This window comes from Triturus cristatus, chromosome 12, assembly GCF_964204655.1.
Source record: "Triturus cristatus chromosome 12, aTriCri1.1, whole genome shotgun sequence".
NCBI lineage: Eukaryota > Metazoa > Chordata > Amphibia > Caudata > Salamandridae > Triturus > Triturus cristatus.
In genome coordinates, this window is record NC_140595.1 from 700,781,865 (window position 1) to 700,801,273 (window position 19,409).

The following is a 19,409-nucleotide window of genomic DNA, read 5'->3' on the forward strand; positions in this document are numbered from 1 at the left end:
ACATTGCTGTCTGAGAAGGAAGAATGGACCTGTTTGCCTTCATCCCAGGCTGACCTGAGTGATTCTACTGGGCATTTGGCTTACCTCCTTTGTGAGCTACATGGAAACAACAAGCTTCAGAGTCCTTCCTGAAACTGCTGAGCTGACCTGCTGCAACTGGACCTGCTGGCTTTGGCTAGAGTGAGTCCCTGATCCCCAAGTGGTGCCTCCTCAGTTCCTGGACCCTTGGCTGGCATCAGAGTGTACTTCTAAAGAAAAGGTGAAAATCCTGAAGTTTGGACTCCTCGTGACCATGAACTGGCCTTTTTGCACCAAAACTCTGCCACTTGCAATGACTCCCAACGTGAAGATCCAGTGAGACCTTTTCTTTGTGCCGACAGTGACTGCCAGCGATGACCAGCAGTGGGAGAGCTACACTTCATGCTACAGCAATGACAACTTGCAGTGACCATCAATGTGAAGCTCTAGAAGTGACTGTCCTAGACGCTGGACCGGCTCTTTTCACTTCAGTGACGACCATCCGCCAGGCCAGGAATGCTCTATGTGGTACAGTGATGACCATCTGCAACACTTTTGCAGCACCATGAGACCTCCTCCACCAGGAACAGAACTCTTTGTGCCGGATGTAGAAAGTAGCATTTTAGCAGGGCTAACGAGGTCCCTGTATCTTGACCGTTCTCACTCACGGTTAGCCTGAAATTATGATTTTCCCCTGCTTTAGTCTGACCAGATTTCCACAGGTGGCACTTTGTGCTTTTTGGTGCTGTTTTCACTTAAAACTTTAAAACTGAAAATCTCTAGTTCTAGTGACTGGATTTTTGCTGTTCCGGTATCATTTTATTTATTAATATCTACTCCATTTTTCAAACTTTGTTTGGGATTTTTAATGTGTTGTGTTTTTGCTTTATTGCTGCATAATAACTTGACACATTGCCTCTAAGTTAAGCCTGACTGCTTTTCTGCCAAGCTACCAAAGGGTTAAGAACTGGTTAATTTAGTGACTTTTGTGGTTCACCCTGACAATGATTGTAGTTGTTCCCTGAGTGGGGCTTCTTCCCCTTCAATCAATAACCCAATTTCTTACACTCACGAAAATATTTTTTTGGTAAGCATGATTACAAGGCTAGGTATTTTGTTATGATTAATTTTATAGGTGCTTAGGCAAAGTCTGAGAAACAGAAAAATCATCAGGAGAAATGGGCAAATCATACAGCAGAACTCCTGTGAGAACTAGTCCTTACCTCGAAATCTAGCTCCAGATTTTTCGGAGATCCTCCCATGATGAGTATGGACTGAGGTTATAATGCTATTAGACCACATTGAGGTAGCTAGTGCCCTGAGCTGGGAGTGGCACTTACCTGTTTGATTTGTGATCTCTCCTGGTGAACATGGGACACAGTCAAAGCAGCATCTCGGGGCCCCAGGGCGCACAGCTTGCCGGAATCCGGGGACACAACTGCTGCTGCAGGCTGAGTGAGGAACCTTGCAGGAGAAAACAGGAAAAGCTGTAAGCAAGAGAAGCTGGAGGGTAACTGTAAAGCAGAGTAACTCCTGAGGAGTGATCCCTTGGTTAGAGGCATATCTAGCAGTGAGAGTTAACAAGAACCAGTTAGGAATAGAAAACAAAGACATTACATTCCTACAGGCAAGAGGTATCTTCAAGCATATGGAACGAAAGCCCTCATGAAAAAGCAATCGCTCTCACACCGGGGAGGTAGGGAGATCCAGTGTTTGTTTGCCAGTGGCTTCAAGTCGCGGCTCACTGGAACTCATTCTCAGGACTTTCTATGGACCACAGGCAGCTCAGATGACTTGAAGTATCCTATCTTTATTTAGAGTTACTTGCAGTGGACAAGAGAACAATCATTTTAGATGTTTAATTAAGGCAGGACCCCTTCATCTTTGAGATCAGGGACCTCTTGTTGCCCCCTCTCTGCTTTGCACCTGCTCCTTTCCACTCATCCCGCCTTCCTCCGACCTATTCTCACTTCCAGAGCACAGGCGTGGTTCCTCCCTCTGCCATGAAGTGCCGCCCAAGTAAGTTGGAAGCCGGGAGACTACAGACCAGTACATAATATTCATATCTGACGTAGACCTAGTGTAAGAGAGGGAAAGGTGGAAAAGGAAGAAAGTAGGAGCAGGCATCAGATATGAGATCAGTGACAAAGAGAGAAGTCATGGATGAAACCGAACCTGCAGGAGAGGCATTACAATGTTGGGTGTGTACGGGGGCGGAAGATGGAGACACCAGATGGAATAAAGATTAAGCACTCATGGAATTGGTGATCTCTGAGTAGAACCCCCTATGACTGTCAGGATAAGCTTCTTGTGAACGGAGACGATTCGAAGCAGCAATGGAGAATACTTTGGGTGTAAAATAGTTTCACTTCCTTCAACCCAAGGTATTGGGAATTTTGGGTGAAATTTGGGATACATATTGTTTAGATTATCAACATTTTTAATGCAGTTTCATTCATATCGGTTATTATTTTTTTGATGAACACTTGCAAATTCGGAGTCTATGTGAATAAACAGATTGCTACAGCGGTCAGAAATCATATATTTCTCTCCTTAAACGTCCCAATTTTAGGATGCTCTGTAAAAACAAAATAAAAAAAGTGCCCCTCATTGTTTCACTGTACTCCTGTTGGACAGTTATGCCCCAAAACTGCTTGTATGGCTTCAATCTTTTCAGTACCTTCCCCCTCATGCAATGCTCAATCCATCTCACCTGCTGCTGCCCTCCATGCCACACAATAGCTGTCTCATTTATTTTAAAGTCCTGCCCTTTGGGGGCGGTCAGATTGAAGCTTCCCACTTTTATGTAGTGGACATTCCCATCTGTGTCCAGCTGCCAGTTCAGGATGTCAAAGACAGGGGGTGGGTCACCATGCATGTCAAAGTAGACTTCTTCCCCATCTTTGTTTTGGAAGCGCCCTTTCTTCAGGTAATGGAAAAGCTGTTGGAGAACAAACATTGAGTCAAAAAACCCTGAAAATATCAGACTTTTCTATGGAGCAGCATGCACCTACATGTGATTATCCATAAAGAAAAATTCTTTATCTCTTCAAATGAAATGTAATAGAAGCAACATGTCATGATATTTTAATTTACATAGTTTGACTTGACAATCAATGTTTTGTCTTTCTTAAACATCTTTGGAGGTCTTGCATAGGTTCAGTAAACACTTTTTGGAAAATGAAAAATAAAAATTCTCATTTTCTCTTTACCTGCCAGGGCTTCAGTTCTTGAAGGCGGGAGCAGGAACCCTGTGCGAACGGTCCCTCACCTGGCTTGCAGTGGATAAGGTTGTGTAAGGCATGAGCAATGGCATAGACAGAGTTGTAAACATTGTAGGTGAACCTGAAGTTGTCCACATCAAGGATTGTTTCATCTAGAGATCTTAGATTTTCGTGGCCGGTGCAGACAGGTGACTCCTTGTCCGATTGACTGCCAGTTGCCATTGTCCCATTGCCCTCCACATGCATTGGCCACCTACATCTGAAGGCCTGCTCCCAGAAGGCAATTGTGATGGGGTCATCCAGGTTTTCAACTGGCTGAAGCTGGAAGAGATAATCTCTGAATTCGGTCATTACTCCTCTTCGGATGGCCACTCCAATGGTGCCTCCCAAGGTCCTGGCAAACTCCCTTTTGGAGAAGTAGCGGGAGCTGGACCAACTGTGGTTGGCTACCCAGACTTTTCCGGTAATTCCTTGTCGGGATACTTCCTCCATCACCTGGACGAGGAGGGCCTCTGAGCAGAAGACCACAATGACCTTAGCCAAGGACATCCTAATGGTCTGGACAATGTGCTGGATCTTTTCTTGAGAGTAGACTAGGGGCAGGACCTCAGAAAATGCCACACACCTTCCGTGCCTGGCCAGCTCACTCTTGATGATCTGGCTCCCCTGTTGACCGTAGTCATTCTCTATTTCCAGTATCCCAACCCACGTCCATCCAAAGTGAAGGACCAGTTGGGTGATACAGAAAGCCACGTCATTCCCACTTGGGATGGTCCTGAAGAAAGATGGAAACTGGACTTTATCACTCAAAATGGGTACCACTGCAGCATGACTGATCTGTGGAAAAAGAGGTCAATAGTGACATGTTAGCCCCCAGTGCTCGTAAAAAGACATTGAGTTGCATAATAGAGCAAGTTTCATCAGGTCTAAACTCAACACATCTCATTTTCCCCGTAGTTCCCACCCAGCTCCGTAGGCACAGGTAGCTCAGAGTGCGTCATGGGATGCTGCTTGAAAACAAGGACGTCCAGTTGACCTCTTCTCGCTTTCACAGAGCTCACTAGCAACAGGAAGTGCAGAGTTGAGCAGGGGAGCCCAGATTGCTGCTCCATGCTCCCTCCAATTCTGTGGGCACAGGAAGCCTACAATGCAGCAGGGAATAGAGGATGTAAAAAGGGGAGCTGTTTACAGGATCCCTCCCAGCTTAGTAGGCACAGGGAGAATAGAGTGTAGCAAGGTCTATTGTATGTAAAAGGGACCCCCCAGCTAGCTGCTCTAGACATCCAAGCAACTCAGTAGTCACAGGACGTAGGCATAAGTTGTGTACAAGGGAGCCCTACTGACCTCTACAGGCTCCCCCCAGCTCAGTAGACACAGGAAGTAGGCATTTATTGTGTAAAAGGGGAGCCTTCCTGGCCTCTGCAGGCTCCCACCTAGCTCAATAGTCACATAAGCTACAGACTGCATCAGGGTCTACTGGTTGAAAATAGAGTTCAGCAGGTCTACAGACTTCCAACCAGCTCAGTAGGAACAGGGACTACAGAGCTCTGCAGAGACTCCTGGTTAAAAATAGTAGACCTGAGCTAGCCTATACAGACTGCCACCCAGCTCAGTAGGACCAGGAACTATAGATCTCAGCAGCGACTCCTGGGTGAAAATAGCAGAGCCAGGCTAGCCTCTATAGACTCCCACTCATTTCAGTAGGATCAGGTCATACAGAGCTCAGCCGTGACTCCTGGTTGTAAATAGTAGAGCCTGTCTAGCCTCAACAGACTCCCACCCAGCTCAGTAGGAGCAGGGACTACAGAGGGCAGCAGGGTCTACTCGTTGAAACTAGAGCACAGCCATCTTCTTACCCAACTGAGCAGACACAGGGAATACTGAGAGCACAGATCCTACTAGCTGAAAACAGTAAAGTCCAGGTAGTCTCCATAGGCTCCACCCAGCTCATTAGGAGCAGGGAGTAAAGAATGTATCAGGAAGTAGTAACTTATCAATGGCTTGCCCAGCTAAATTTGAGAATGTAGATTTTGGAACTTTGACCCTAATTCACAAAAAATAACAAACTACAATGCTCAGATTTACATCTCGTCACACCACCTCTCCTCTTCCTCAATGCTGGTCCCAGCAGCCCATGGGACAGACAGCCTGTCCATTCCCCATGCTGCAGAGCAGTGTTTTAATTGGTTTGAGCAGGCAGAAAAGAAGCCGTGCTCAAACCAGGGAGTCTGGGGTTTCTCCAGTCCGGCTGCTCAATGCAGCTGGGCAGGAGAAAACCTAAGTGCGGCCGGCCAAAACACTTATGCGCCCTTAGGAAGTGGAGTGCTCTTCCTCCCTTCCATGCCTAAGCCCCGCCCCTCCCAACACCGCTGGCTCAGTGCAAGAACATTGTTTTATTTTACATTTGCTGGTTCTGAGTCAGGCAGTGGGGCAACGCTCCTCCGCCATTGTGGAGGAGCCGCCACTAGTGTCGGCATACGTTTCTACTGGAGAGTGTCATGTGACATTTGATGATGGACTGTAGTCCCACTTGTGCAGAAGTCTTCAAACTCTAGATTCAGTCATACAGGCAATGCAGCTCTCTGTCCACATGCACTCTTTTCCCTTCACAGGCAGTAAATTGTTTCACGAGTAGAAACCTATTTCTCTACATCTACATCTATATCAAAGCTGGGTTTGATTGCTTCCCATTATCGTCCTGGAAGGGGAGTTTTCTCCATTCTTTGGCTGGATCAAATTGCAGACCATTTCCTGCATTGAGAAGAGTTGGACTGGAGTTTGAGAGTGCCATAAACTCACGTTTGTGGGTATTGTAATTGTAATTGCATTTATATAGTGCTTTCTACTCCAGACGAGTCGTTAAAGTGCTTTTTTGGTGAGTAGCATGCTACTCCGAAACCCATAAAGGATTAGTGGTGAATTAGTATAGTGAAATATGAAAGAAATTTGAGTTGTGTAAATGTTAGCCAGTTATTTGGATTGAGAAGGAAGGGTCTAGAATTTATTTTGAGGGGAGTTTAAAGCCTCAGGAGGGTGTTTGGAGTGAGTAATGGGGAGGTGGAGGGGAATTAGTATAGTGAAATATATTTTTATAATTTTAGTGGCGGACATGTTATTCTGTGTTTTGGATTGAAAAGGAATAGTGGTGGGATAAAGGAGGATAGAAGAGGGAAAGAGGGATAGAAGACGGAAGGGTCTAGAATCTTTTTTTTTTTTTTAGTTCATAGCTGTGGGAGGGGGGTTAAGATGTGTAAAAGGGAGGGGGAAGAGTCCGAGGTAAGGCTTTAGAAAGGCTTGTTTGGGGGATCTGAATAGTAAAAGAGGTATGAGATGATGCAAGGAGGGGTAGGGGAGGGAAGAGCCTAGAAAGGGTTATTTTAGGGATTATAGTAGTAGTAAGGGATGAATGAGAGAGTGGAGGTAGAGGATATATTGTTAGAAGTATAGGGTGCGAAATACTGTAATGCATTGGAAAGGGTAGTAGAATGAGGTTTGAGATGAGTCAGAGAGTTGAGGTAGAGGATATATAGTCAGAATGGTATAGGGTGAGAAATAGGGTAGTTGCACTATACATAAGTACATGGAAGTTATATATATGCATAAGGAAGGTACTATATGTAGAAAAAAGATGCATTTAATAAACTCTGGCTTTCTAGCATTGTTGTACTTTACATTTTGTTTTTGTTGTAATTCAATAGTAAAGCAATTTTAGATAAATAGTTATGATAAAAGATTTACTTATTTATGCAGTCACTTATATACATGTTAAAAACATAGAATAACGTGAACTATCAGTAATATGTACATTTGTTAAGCAGAATGAATGAATATACTATATATATTTTTTAAACATAATTATTGTACAACTTTATACAAAGCAATACACATATATAGCTACATATCCTTAGTCCAAATAAATGCTTATATCCAGAGGGATATGCTGTATAATTCTGTTTACGTATGGTGGTTATGTGGGGAGAGCCAATTAGTTTTCTGAAGATAAGGTGGTTATCTGTGGATCTTATCTTGGGGGTACAGAGTTCCAAAGTGTGGCTGCTAGAACAGAGAAGGATGTGCCACCTATGTTTTTTTTCTTGTACGTTGGGATTTTGAGACAAGGTGCCACTCTAGAGTGGAGGTTCTTTTGTTGAATGTGTTTGGGGATTTTATTTTTGATGATGAGCGGTCCTGTTCTATGTATTGCTTTATGGGAGATACAAAGCAGCTTTAACGTGAATGTTCTGGCAACCTTTAACCAGTACAGGGCTTTCAAGGCAGGGGAGATGTGGTCATGGGGCTTTATATGTAAGTAGTCTGGCAGCTGAATTCTGAACCTATTTTAGTCTTTTCATAGTCATTAAAGGTGCTCCGTGGTAGAGGCTATTGGCGTAATTGAGTTTGGACAGAACAAGAGAGATGTTAGCCTAGCCCTTGTGTGGAAATCCCAGATGGGGAAAGATTCATCGCAGAGTTTTTTTATAGTAACAAAGCTTGACCTTCCTAGTTCGTTCACTTTGGCATTCAGTGATAGCTGAGAGTCCATGGTAATTCTGAGGTTTCTTACTTCCTTTGATACTTTAGGTGGTGTTCCCAGATCATCGAGCAGGTGATAATTTTTCAGTCGCCACATGTGCGTATTTCTGCTTTGGAAGCATTCAGTTTGAAATGACACCAAGACATCCATTGATCCACGGCTCTGAGACAGCTAAAAATTGGTGACTTTCCAAAATCTTTGGGGCATTCCAGTTGAAGGAGTATTTGCTTGTCATCTGGATAGTTATAACATGTGAGGTGAAATTGATTGATCAGTGCCGGTTATGAATTCTGTAGATGTTGAAAAGCATGGGCGAGATAATAGAGCCTGGAGGGACCAATGCTTTCATGAAGTATGGTTTGGACGAGAAAGGGGTGGTATGGATGACATTAGTTCTGTTGCAAAGGTAGGTTGTGATCCAGTCTAGGAAAGTTCCTTCTATGCTGGCTTCATGGAGTATTTGTATCAGAGTATCATGGTCAACCGTGTCAAAGGAGGCTGAGAGGTCCAAGAGTAGTAGTGTATCAACCCTGTTCCAGTCATCTATGTTCTTCATGTCATCCCAGATTGCAATGAGGGTAGATTATGTGGCTCTATTTGGATGGAATCGCGTTTGGAGGTCTGAAAGTATGGCATTATCTTCAATTAATTGAGACATCTGGGTGAATGCTGCCCTTTCTATCAATTTGCCCAGAAAAGGCCCATTTGTATTTGGTCCGTAGTTGTCAGGGTTTAGCGGGTCCAACTTTGTTTTCTTCACTAATGGGCATATGTATGACTTATTGTGTTCTTCTGAAAATATTCCGGTAGCTAAGGAATTGTTTCTGATTCTTCCTACTAGTGGGGCAGCAGAGGTTGTTAGAAGAATTCTCTTGAAGGTTTTGTGGTGGACATGGTCCAGAAGTGCTGCGGCCCGACCTGCTTGCTTTGATCAGGCCATTACATTCCTCGTGTGAAATGTGTTTGAAGTAATGAAGAGGCTGGGTTAGAGTATTCTTGGATTATTGTTTTGGAAAAGGGTCGGTGCTGGTGCTTTGGACCACATGCATCAAAAGAAAAACCGGTCGCAAACGGGCAGATTCTCAGAATCTGCCTCTTTGCGACCGGTATTTTTGCATTTGGGATGCATCATCCCAAATGCAAAAATCGCAATTTAAGTAATCCCTAAATTGCGATTACTTAAATTGCAATTTCATTTAAGGAATTGCAAATTGAAATTCCTTAAATGCAATGCATTAAAGTAAAAAAATTAGTGATTTTGCTAATAGGAGTCGCAAATTACCATCAATTTGTACTTGATGGTAATTTGCAAAAACTTTGAAAAAATGCACTAAAGTGCCTTTTTCAAAGTTCCATTTTACATGTACTCATAAGCAGATTTCAGGGGTGCAACAGGGTATCCTTTCGGAACCCTTGCACCCTTGAAATTGCATACGCAATTTGCGAAAACCTATTGGGTACTCGCAAATTGCGAATGCAATTCCCATTCATTCCTATGGACCTATAGGCCCATAGGAATGAATGGGAACATACATTCCTTAATTGCAACTCGCAATTTGCAAGTCGCAATTAAGGAATGTTTAAATATCGCTGTTTTTTTTGCGATTTCTACATGCATAGTCTTTTGCGATTCCTTAATTGCGATTCCTTAATAATCGCAATTAAGGAATCGCAAAAGCCTACCTTGATGCATGTGCCCCTTTGTCTTTGTTTTAAATATGAATCCAACATGTCTGCTTTGGCCGTATAATGATTTGCCAGTTTGTCTGTGAAATCTTGAGTAACAGGATGAGCTCCTTGTAAGCAATTTGGTTTACAAATTTCATTGAGAACTTTTAGAATTCTTTAGTTGTACATTTAGCATTCTGAATTCAGTTATGAATAGTATGTCAGGATTAGGTCAATGAGAAGGTCGTAGATGTGATGTTTGTTTTTAGAGAGCGATCTAGCATTTATTAGTTGACAGTTTAGAGAATGTGCTTTGGTGATAGTGTGACTTTGTTTTGTAGAAGAGTGAGCAGTATTTTGTGGGCTTTCAGCAGGTGTGTCCTTAGTGTTGGTGTTAGCTGTATGAGGATACCAGTCATGTTGCTGTTCTGTATCGTGTTCCTTGTTCAGCAGGCTAAAAAGGCATTTTGATGGGTCAGCGTGTGTAGTCGTTGAGGATGGTGGTTGAGAGCGAGATGGTGTGCTGTCTTGTTTTTATAGTTAACCTTGTTGTGCAGTAGACATGGAGAAGCGAAGTTGTGAGATGTGACATGCTGCTTATTTTGTTTGTGTTAGTTTAGGGTGGAAGGTGTATGAGTTAGAACCTTACAACATCACCCACATGCTGCACCACCTCCACTAATTGTCCAATGGATGAGAAGCGGTTAAAAGGGAGTTTCTGTGTTGCTGTATATGTGTTAGGTGTGGGGGAAGAGAAAGCTTGGCATTTCTGATTGTTCATTTGTGTAGTCTGAAAGGAGGGTGTATGTTAGAAATGGAATTTCTGTTTGGCTGAGGCTTGTGCCAAAGCCAGGCAGAAGCCACCACTCTAGTCAGGGCAAGGGAGTTACACGCTGAAGATAACACCTGCTCACCCCCTTGGTAGCTTGGCACGAGCAGCTAGGCTTATCCCAGAGGCAATGTATACACACTAGGCACACCACAAAAGAAACTCCAGAATCTCCTCTTCCCTGAACTCTTTAAAGAAAAATAAACCCCCTGGTCCTGATGTTTTTTCCGTAGAATTTTATCTTCATTTCTCCAATCTGTTATTACCAAAACTCTTTAAACTTTTTCAACACTTTTGCTCCACTTGTGCAGCAAGTGGTACTTTTCTAGAGGCTTCTATTTGTCTTATTCATAAAGATGGCAAAGACCCCAAATTTTGCAAGAATTACTGCCCCATCTCCTTGATAAATGTTGATTATAAGATCTTTGCCAAACTATTAGCATTACGGCTTGAATCATTTCTCCCTCATTTAATAGGCCTAGAACAATGTGGATTTGTCAAGGGTAGGCTAACCTCTGATAACTCTTGTTTATTTTTAATGTTCTAAATAAGGTTTCTACTTTACCTTATCCTCTTGCGGCGATCTCCATTGACGCAGAAAAAGCCTTTAATAGGGTGGACTGGTCCTTTTTGTTTAATACTCTCCAATGGCATGGTTTTGGTACTAAATTCATTTGTCTTATCTCCCTCCTTTATTCTGCTCCCTCCGCTACCACCATCGTTAATGGTCAAGTATCACAGCATTTTTCACTTCATCGAGGTGTTAGGCAGGGTTGTCCATTATCTCCCCTTTTATTTGTTCTATCTCATGAGCCTTTTCTCTCTCGTATTCGTCATAACTCCTCTATTTCTGGATTCCCATATGGAGATCATCACCTGAAATTATCTGCTTATGCCGATGATATTTTACTTTTCATTTCCAATCCAGACTCCTCTATTCCTCCATTATTACAAGAAATCTCTGATTTCTCAACTGTGTCAGGTTATAAAATCAACTCTGATAAGACAGAGGTTTTACCAATTACCAAATTTTGCCTTAAACAACAATTTGATTCTACTGACTTTCATTGGAACAGTTCTAAAATCAAGTATCTTGGTATTTGGTTTCCCAACTATATTACGGAATCATTTAAAATAAACATGACTGTTGCTCTAGATCGTATTTCCAAACTTTTCTCTTCCTGGAACCCTCTTTTTCTTTCCTGGTGGGGTCATCTTGACTCCATTAAGATGATGATTACTCCAATCCTGCTATATTACTTTTCAATGATTCCAGTCCGTATTCCCTTCACCTTTTTTAAAAGAATAAACTCTCTCCAAATTTCTATGGAAAAACAAAAAGTCCAGAATTTCTTTATTTCACCTCAAAAAACCGAGACTTGTTGATGGGGTAAATATTCCAGTTTTTCAGTTATATCATAAGGCTTTCTGCTTAAAACAAGCTTCTCATTGGCTTATTATGGAACCTTCTCCCTTTACTCCTTTATGGGTCAATATCGAACGCTGTCTATTTTCCCCTTTTTCGACTAATGAAATTCTCTCTTTAACTGCCAAGATTGCCCTCACATCCCTTCCACTATTTAAACACACCTGCTCACTGTTAAGACCCCATTTTCAATCAATAATAATCTCCAGAAATGCTTTTATACATTCTCCTCTTTGGCATAATCGTCTTATCACCATTAATAATAGACTTCTGTACTGGTCCTCATGGAGAACAAGGGGTATTATCTGAGTCAAGGACTTGTTCGATGGTACTTCTCCCTGTTCCTTTCCTGTTTTTCAAGCTACATTCAACTGTCAATTCTAAGTATTTTCTATTCCCTACCTTCTGATGAATCTTCAATTACACAGGATCCACTTCTAAAAATGTTGGTATCACTTTCAAAAGCTACCTTAATTTATAAATTCTTCTATTCCACGGTTCCAGAACGCGTTAAGACTAAGGTGGAGCTCGCTTGGGAATCAGACTTAGATTTTCAATGGAGCACTGATAGATTGAGTGGTGGAAGCATATCTCGAAATTCTCAGCGATCGAGCCCAAATCTTATTCCATATATGTTTTTTCTATATCATAGATTATATTTCACTCTTACTTCTATAGCTAATTTCACACACATAGATAATAAGAAATCTTGGTCCTGTGATTTTCCATCAGTAGATCTTTCACATCTCCTATTTTCATGCCCCCCAGTAGCTTCTTTTTGGCTACAAATTTGGTCTCGTCTATCCAACAGTTTTAAGATCCATACTCCCATGTCCACTCTTCTTGTCTTTATGGGAAGTTTATCAGAATCCATCACTTTACCATCCCATGAAAAAGTGTTCTTTGATCTCATGTTAGCTTTAGCATTTCAACAAATTATGATGAACTGGAAATGTTTGACCAAACTTTCAACTAAGTCATGGTGGAATACTGTGTGCCAATATCACAGCTTAGATGTTGCTTATGCCTCCCAATGCAATCCACATGTAAATAGAGATGTATTTTGATTGCCGTTAACTACTTATTTAAATAAGGTTTCAATCAATACTATTTCTCATCATTGTTCTGAAAATGTCCAACCCCCTTGAATTCCTTCCTCTTTATTCTCTCTTTTTTCTTCTTTTAATATTTGGCAGAGTTTTATTCAGTAGTTTACTTGTTCATTATACCTTAAGGTTTTTGGAGCATACTATTACTATTTATTTACTGTTTGCAAAATATATATTTTCCACCCCTTCTTTCCCCCCATATTATCCCTAAAATGTAAACAGCTTTCTACTATGATTTTGCTGCCTACTCTACTTTGCTTACAAGTTATCCCCTACATTGTTATACTTTAGGCCTATGTTGTATTTTATTGATATTTTATGGCTCGATAAAGCTTATTAAACTAAAGAAAAAAAGAAACTCCACACAAGGTTATATAAAAAATAGCCTTTGTATTATCATAAACACATTAGAAACATAATCACACATTTACGCTGTGCCAACTGGCACTAGGCAATATTCACAGAGGATTATATACAGGACCAGGCCAATTGGGCCACGGTCATAACCATCAGAATGCAGGTAGTAAATATAAAACACAACCAGTAACTACTGGTACCATAATTACCTCAGCATTATCACATTAGCATTAGACACCATCCTAAAATATCATAGCCTGACAGTAGGCATCAACACATTAGGCCCAAACCTTACAAGCATAAACACTTTACGCATTAGGCCTCACCAGCATAAACACATTATGCAATAACCTCATAAGCATGAATCATCATAGGCATAAGCACATGATGTAAGGGGCATCACATTATGGCTTTGTGCCCTACCAACATTAAACCTGACCCCCTAGAGAAGGCCAGTTTTAAATGCAAAACTACAAGTTTTTTCTTATCTAGTATAACCCTATTTTGTAACTCTGAAGAGAATGAATGTGTAATAAATTAGACTTTTTTACATTACACAGTGTTTGGTGTTTACCAACAACATATACATGTTATCTGGCAAGAAAGGTTTAACTTTTACAATAGACGCTATACTGTACGGATGGTATGAGTCATTGAATGAGTGTTAAGAAAAGGGAGCTTCTCCATTAGTGAATCCACGTTGAGACACTGTCCCTTTTTGACTAACACTGCACCTCTCCCGTTTCTGGGTAAATGCCAGGAATTGTTTTGTGAATAGCTGGCAGGCACAAATGGAAGTATTTTTGAGCCACCTCAGCAGCCGCAGACATTTCCACCAACCGTCCAGACACCTCCGCTTGGCAGGACTCTAACTTGCACACCTACTCCACATACACAGTACCGTCCTGCTAAGCGCCTGGATACCCTCACAAGTGAATAATGCGCTATACAAATCGACATAACATATAAATGTCCGTTTACGGCTAAAAGTACTTTTGAGAATCGGGTCCTGTGTTTTTGTCTCCTGCTATGCAGCGTAGTTTCCTCGTAATGCTGCTCCAAGGCTGACATTTTCTAGTTAAAAGCCATTTTAACACTGACAAGATTTAACTAACGAGGCTTTTTGTCCTGATGTTTTGAACAGTAATAAGTACAAACCTTTTCTTTTGCTTGGATGTTTTGCCAGACATTGCTTATGGCCAGATCACGAAATTGCATCGCAGGCTACTCACCACTGGGCGTAGACAATTTTGCACCAGTATTGAAACGACGTTTGCACTGACCACCTGGAGCATAATGCCTACTATGCACCGGACAGTCGATGTAAATGTTGTATTTATACAAAACGTTGTTTCTTAGAGCCCTTCAAAACTGCGCAGCACCGGTGCAAAAATGCCTAGAACAGGTCACGTGACGTGCTCTATTGTCTTTTTGTTTTTCACTTGCGCCCAAGGATTCTACACACAGAACTTTTTAGGTCTCGCCTTGCTATCGCGTAAGCGATCGCCAAGCGAGACTATTGTAAAAGGGCATTTCAAAGTGCTCCCAAAAAGCGGATTGCATTGCTATCACGCGCACAATCGCGCGCTTGGTGCCGCCATGCACTCCGCTTTCTGGGAGCACTTCAAAGGGTTCGCTCCCCCGCCTGGAATGCGCTCCCCCGTCCCCAAGCGCGCGCGCGCCATGCTCTGCCGGGCTTGTCTTTTTTTTTTTAACTTTAAGCGCGAGGCGTGCGTGCTGCCAATGCTTGTTAGAATGACTCATCAGTATGAATTTTACTTGGAATCATTAGCAATCAGACATGAATGCTCCATCACCATTGACAACTGTCATCTATCAACTAACTACCTTCAACCCCTTGATTCTAGGATCAGGCGCCTTGACGGAGGGGCTACAAGGCGCCTGGGTGGCGAGGAGATGCTTAAAGGTGAATGCGTCTTCGCTGTCAAATGGAAACAAACGGCCGTGCAGTCAGAGGAACGGCTCTTATCGGCGTGATAACACCTGGAAAGGGCACTGCAGTGACCCTGGATAAACAGACATTTTGACAAAAGGCACAGTTTGCTCCCGGTGGCAACGAAGATGGCATCAAAGGAGTTTGCACTTCACAAAGCCGTTTATCACTCCCCTGTACACACTCTGCTCCGAATGACTGGCGGCGGTCGTTGTATTTGCCCAGTGCTGGCCTCAGCAGACGCTCCCATGAGGGCTATGAGAAAACAGGAAGTGGAACTCAAAGCCTGCAAGGTGTTAACAGACTGACGACAGCGCGGCTCTAGTGTTACTCACACCAGACAAACACAGGCGCTACATTGAATGTATTCTCTTGAAGAAGTTGTCTTGTAGTGAGCATGGAATCTTCATTGTTCACTGATAAGAACGTTCCACCACAATGTAAAACATTACAAGGGAATACTTCACCTTTAGAGTTCAATAGTAAGACAATTCTGTGAGGACAGCTCTTTGGGTTGTGCGCAAACTTCAGAGATCTAAGTAACACCTGCAGATTAATGCAAATCCTGCCTAGAACGACCCCATGTCTGCACATTTCAGGAATATTAATGAGCACTCCTGAATCGAGCATTAAAAAGACCGGTTAAAATTTGTGAAAAAAAATCGGTTTGTGGTCGATGAAGAATAGTCAAGATTAGCTTCATAGAGAAAAAATATGGCCCAGTGACTGACTCGTAACCTACAGACTATGAAACAAAGAGGCCAGAGTTATAATCCCAGTTTCCCTCTAAAAATACGGTGCCTTGCCATCTTCGACAAATCGCTATTTCTCTGTTCGACAGTTCCCTGGGCACCAACCCAAGCCCTGAATAATAAACCAGAAAATGCTAAGCAAAAAACAAGCATTGGCATAGCCAATAGGTCTCGCTTTTGGGACCTTATAAGTATTTAGTTATGCAACTGTTGCATGGCTAAACACTTATAAGGTCCCAAAATCGAGACCTATTGGCTATGCCAATGCTTGTTATTAGTAGAGAATGATGCTCTCGGTGTGTGTTTACATCAGCTATGCGCAAAAAGTTGTCTACGGTGCGAACATAAAGGGACCATTTTTTAAAATAATTTGCCTGGGAGGTGGAGATAGGTCGCAGAGGAAGCTAAAATCCCCTAGGTATCTTTAGCGTAAGATGGCCTGGCTGGTGCAAGACATGACCACAGCATGACACCACACCAGAGTTACCAGAAGGATACTGAAAAACCTCTGTTATGCTGTCGACATCACCTTGACCCCAAAAGGGATTCATATTATTTTGTAAGGAGTTTCTACTTATTGAATTGCTGTATTATTGAAATGACTGACTGCTAATCTTGAACTTGAAATAATTGCATGAATTTGGAACAGAAAATACGTTCTTTACAAATACAACATGGCATAATTCACTTATTTGGAATGTTATTGCTTCTTATTTTTTATTGATATGTTAAGTGGAATTGGAACCCGGTATTATATTGACGTATTTCAGTTGATTCCCAGAATATTTTGGGTGTCTGATGGTTTTATACTGAGTTCCTGAATCACTGAGGTGAGATCTTTTTTCCCCCTAGTCAGTAGTTACTGACTAGCCAGCAGTTCGAATAAGTAAAGTGGTTAACAGACAGTGCATGGCTCCTTTGTGAACTGAATTAATTTTCTTAAATTATTAAGAGTATCATTACAGCACAAGGATACATCTGACACGCTTTTCTTCAAACCCGAGACAGCATTAGGGAGACCAACTATAGGAATGCGCAAGGTTGTCTATGAATTAAAAAAAAAAAACATTGCTTCAGCCATAAAAATTGTACATGTAATTCAACTCACTAGAATCCCCAACACTCTACCTGGAGCGCTATAACTTTCTGTAGGTGATTGGAGATGTGGGTAACTTGAAACGTTTGTATGTTTATGCAGACGGTGAAAGGCTCCTGCAGTATCCAACTTCCTCAGGGCTGTGTTGAAGGTGAGCCCTAGCCTCAGCATTGCATTTATAACATACAAGATTCAGTGCAGACTAAACACAGCAAGGAAGCACCATCTGGCAGTGGGGTGATCATGAGGGGATCTTACCTGAGGGTGCCTGTAGAGTCCCAAGACCCTGGCCATAAGCAGGCAGGACGCAGACAGGGAATCGCCAATGATGACAGGCATTGGGAGTCGCGATTGGCACTGGTAGTTGGGCACTGGCTCTCGATGTCCTGATAGCATCCACATGGTGCCCTGAAGTGCCCGGGCTTCGGAAGAGCAGGAGTCATACATCTGAAGCCCCAGGGTGATGTTCGGGAGTAGGTGCTGGTTCCTGTTCACGTCTTCAATGCTGAAAATCATGGACTGGTACCAGCGGAAAGCTCGAAACCGGAATCTGGGAGAGAAATAGGATTTAGATGTTTATTTGACCTCTGAGTAAAGAGGATCGAATGCAACAAGTTGATTATTTTCCTTCCTGGGGAAGGATTTGCCACTGACTCTCAGATTTGCTAAAGGGCCTTAGTACTGCCTTGCAGTACCGCATGCTGTTTGAGGGGCAGGATCCAGGTACAGCTCTTCCAGCAGACTTCACTTGTGCTCTACGCCAGTGTTTTTCCAGTCCTGGAACTCCCACAGATCTCCACCAATCAGGGCCGGACTGGGAACTGAAACTGGCCCTGGCAAACTGCTCGGATGGCCCCCCTGGGGGAGGGGGTGGGTGGGTGTGGTCGAGCTGTTTGCTAGGGCTGGTTTCGGCCGATTTTGTTACAGGGGGATGATATTGCTGGACACCCATGGGCCCAAAACCGGCTCCCAACCTGGCGGCCCACCGGGGAAACACCCGGTGCCCCCTACGGCCAGTCCGGCCCTGCCACCAATGCACCTCAGGTGGACTCTGAAACGCACCTACTATCGGAGTACAAAGATTTTATGCAAGACTGCTGATGCACCTCATTCCTGCTAGCAGCACCCACTGCATTTCCAGCTCCTCAAAACAGAAAAAGCTGGGTTAACGTGTCACCTTTCAGAGCTAAAATATTGTAACTGTTGCAGCACGGGACCCACACTTTGTGTTGGCCACTTATTTAATTGTCAACATGTCCCTCCCCCGATGTTCTTATACTAGGACCTGTGCACATCATCACTAATGAACCTCAACAATGAAATGTGTCTTCCACTTCCCTACAACATGGGTGCCCCGCCCATAGCTCTGCAATAAACTTAGACCTGACCCGTGTCCACCATGAGATTGTTGTCATGTCAGTACAAATTTCCACACACAAGTATGGTACTGCACCTATACCTTTACCACCGGCCCTCAACACTGTTCAAGAAGTGGAACAACCACACAGATCCACCAGTTACCTTCAGTTCTTAGCTGCATCCCCTGCTAATCTGAGGACTGTAAAGCAGAATTTTAAATTTGCAATAACTTTTTCTCACTCTCTCCACTCCGCCAACCCATGATCCCGCTCCCTTCTCATCCAGCCTTACGTGTTGCAGTATTTTGGTGCTGGGGGCGCCCTGAATTCGCTCTGAGGGAAGAAGTTGTTGTAGGAGATTGAGAAGACCCCTCCAAGAATAACATCTCCACCCCTGGATAGACTGCTGCCGATGTCGCTGCGCAGGTGGCACTCTGGCTGCGCCCCGGAGACAGGTAGGGGGAGGCTTAGAAGAACAGCTGCACAGATCACCACAGCTTTCATGGGCATCTGGCTCTCCGACATCTTCTGGGTCAGTCAAGACGAACAGCTGGACAACAATCCTGGTCAGCAGACAAAAGACACCACCTACCACCAATTAGCAGAAAATTCAGGGTCAACCATTGAGAAGCATGTTGTATCCAATTCAGGAAATACTTAGAACCAATTGTCAGGAAATGCATCAGGGCAAAAGTCAGGAGAATATCAGCACCGGCAATAGATTAATATTACACCATAGAAATTCAGGATATACTGGTTCAGGAGCCTTAATGAACAGCCCTTTAGCAATTAGCAATCAAATTTAACTTTTTATTAGTCTTATTCTGGTAATATGCGACCCTTTTTTCAGTTGTATCTGCAGTGTATTAGCTTTTGAGTAGTATTAAGGCTAATTATCGAAGCGCTCACGCACTAGCGCTTTACCTTGTGTCCACTGAATTTATCAGGACATTTAATGAAGTTACCTTATGTTTTAGCATGCGCTTATTCTTTTAATTAATTGTGCACTGGTCAATACTGTGTGCTCATGCAATGGTTTTTCACTAATTAAAATAATGATGAATAAACTTAAACTGGTCCATCA

General features: G+C 42.8%; 1 protein-coding gene across 1 annotated transcript in view; it reads right to left on the minus strand.

The window, feature by feature from the left end:
- Positions 1–18,850, minus strand: part of LOC146780137 (extracellular calcium-sensing receptor-like) — a 44,200-nt gene extending 25,350 nt beyond the window's left edge. Inside the window, exons 1-5 of the mRNA XM_085637122.1 lie at positions 18,618–18,850; positions 17,226–17,517; positions 3,231–4,079; positions 2,732–2,959; positions 1,359–1,482 (exon numbers count right to left, since the gene is read on the minus strand). Coding sequence (XP_085493248.1) covers positions 1,359–1,482; positions 2,732–2,959; positions 3,231–4,079; positions 17,226–17,517; positions 18,618–18,850 — 1,726 coding nt within the window. The remainder of the gene's footprint in view (positions 1–1,358; positions 1,483–2,731; positions 2,960–3,230; positions 4,080–17,225; positions 17,518–18,617) is intronic.
- Positions 18,851–19,409: the final 559 nt, after the last annotated feature.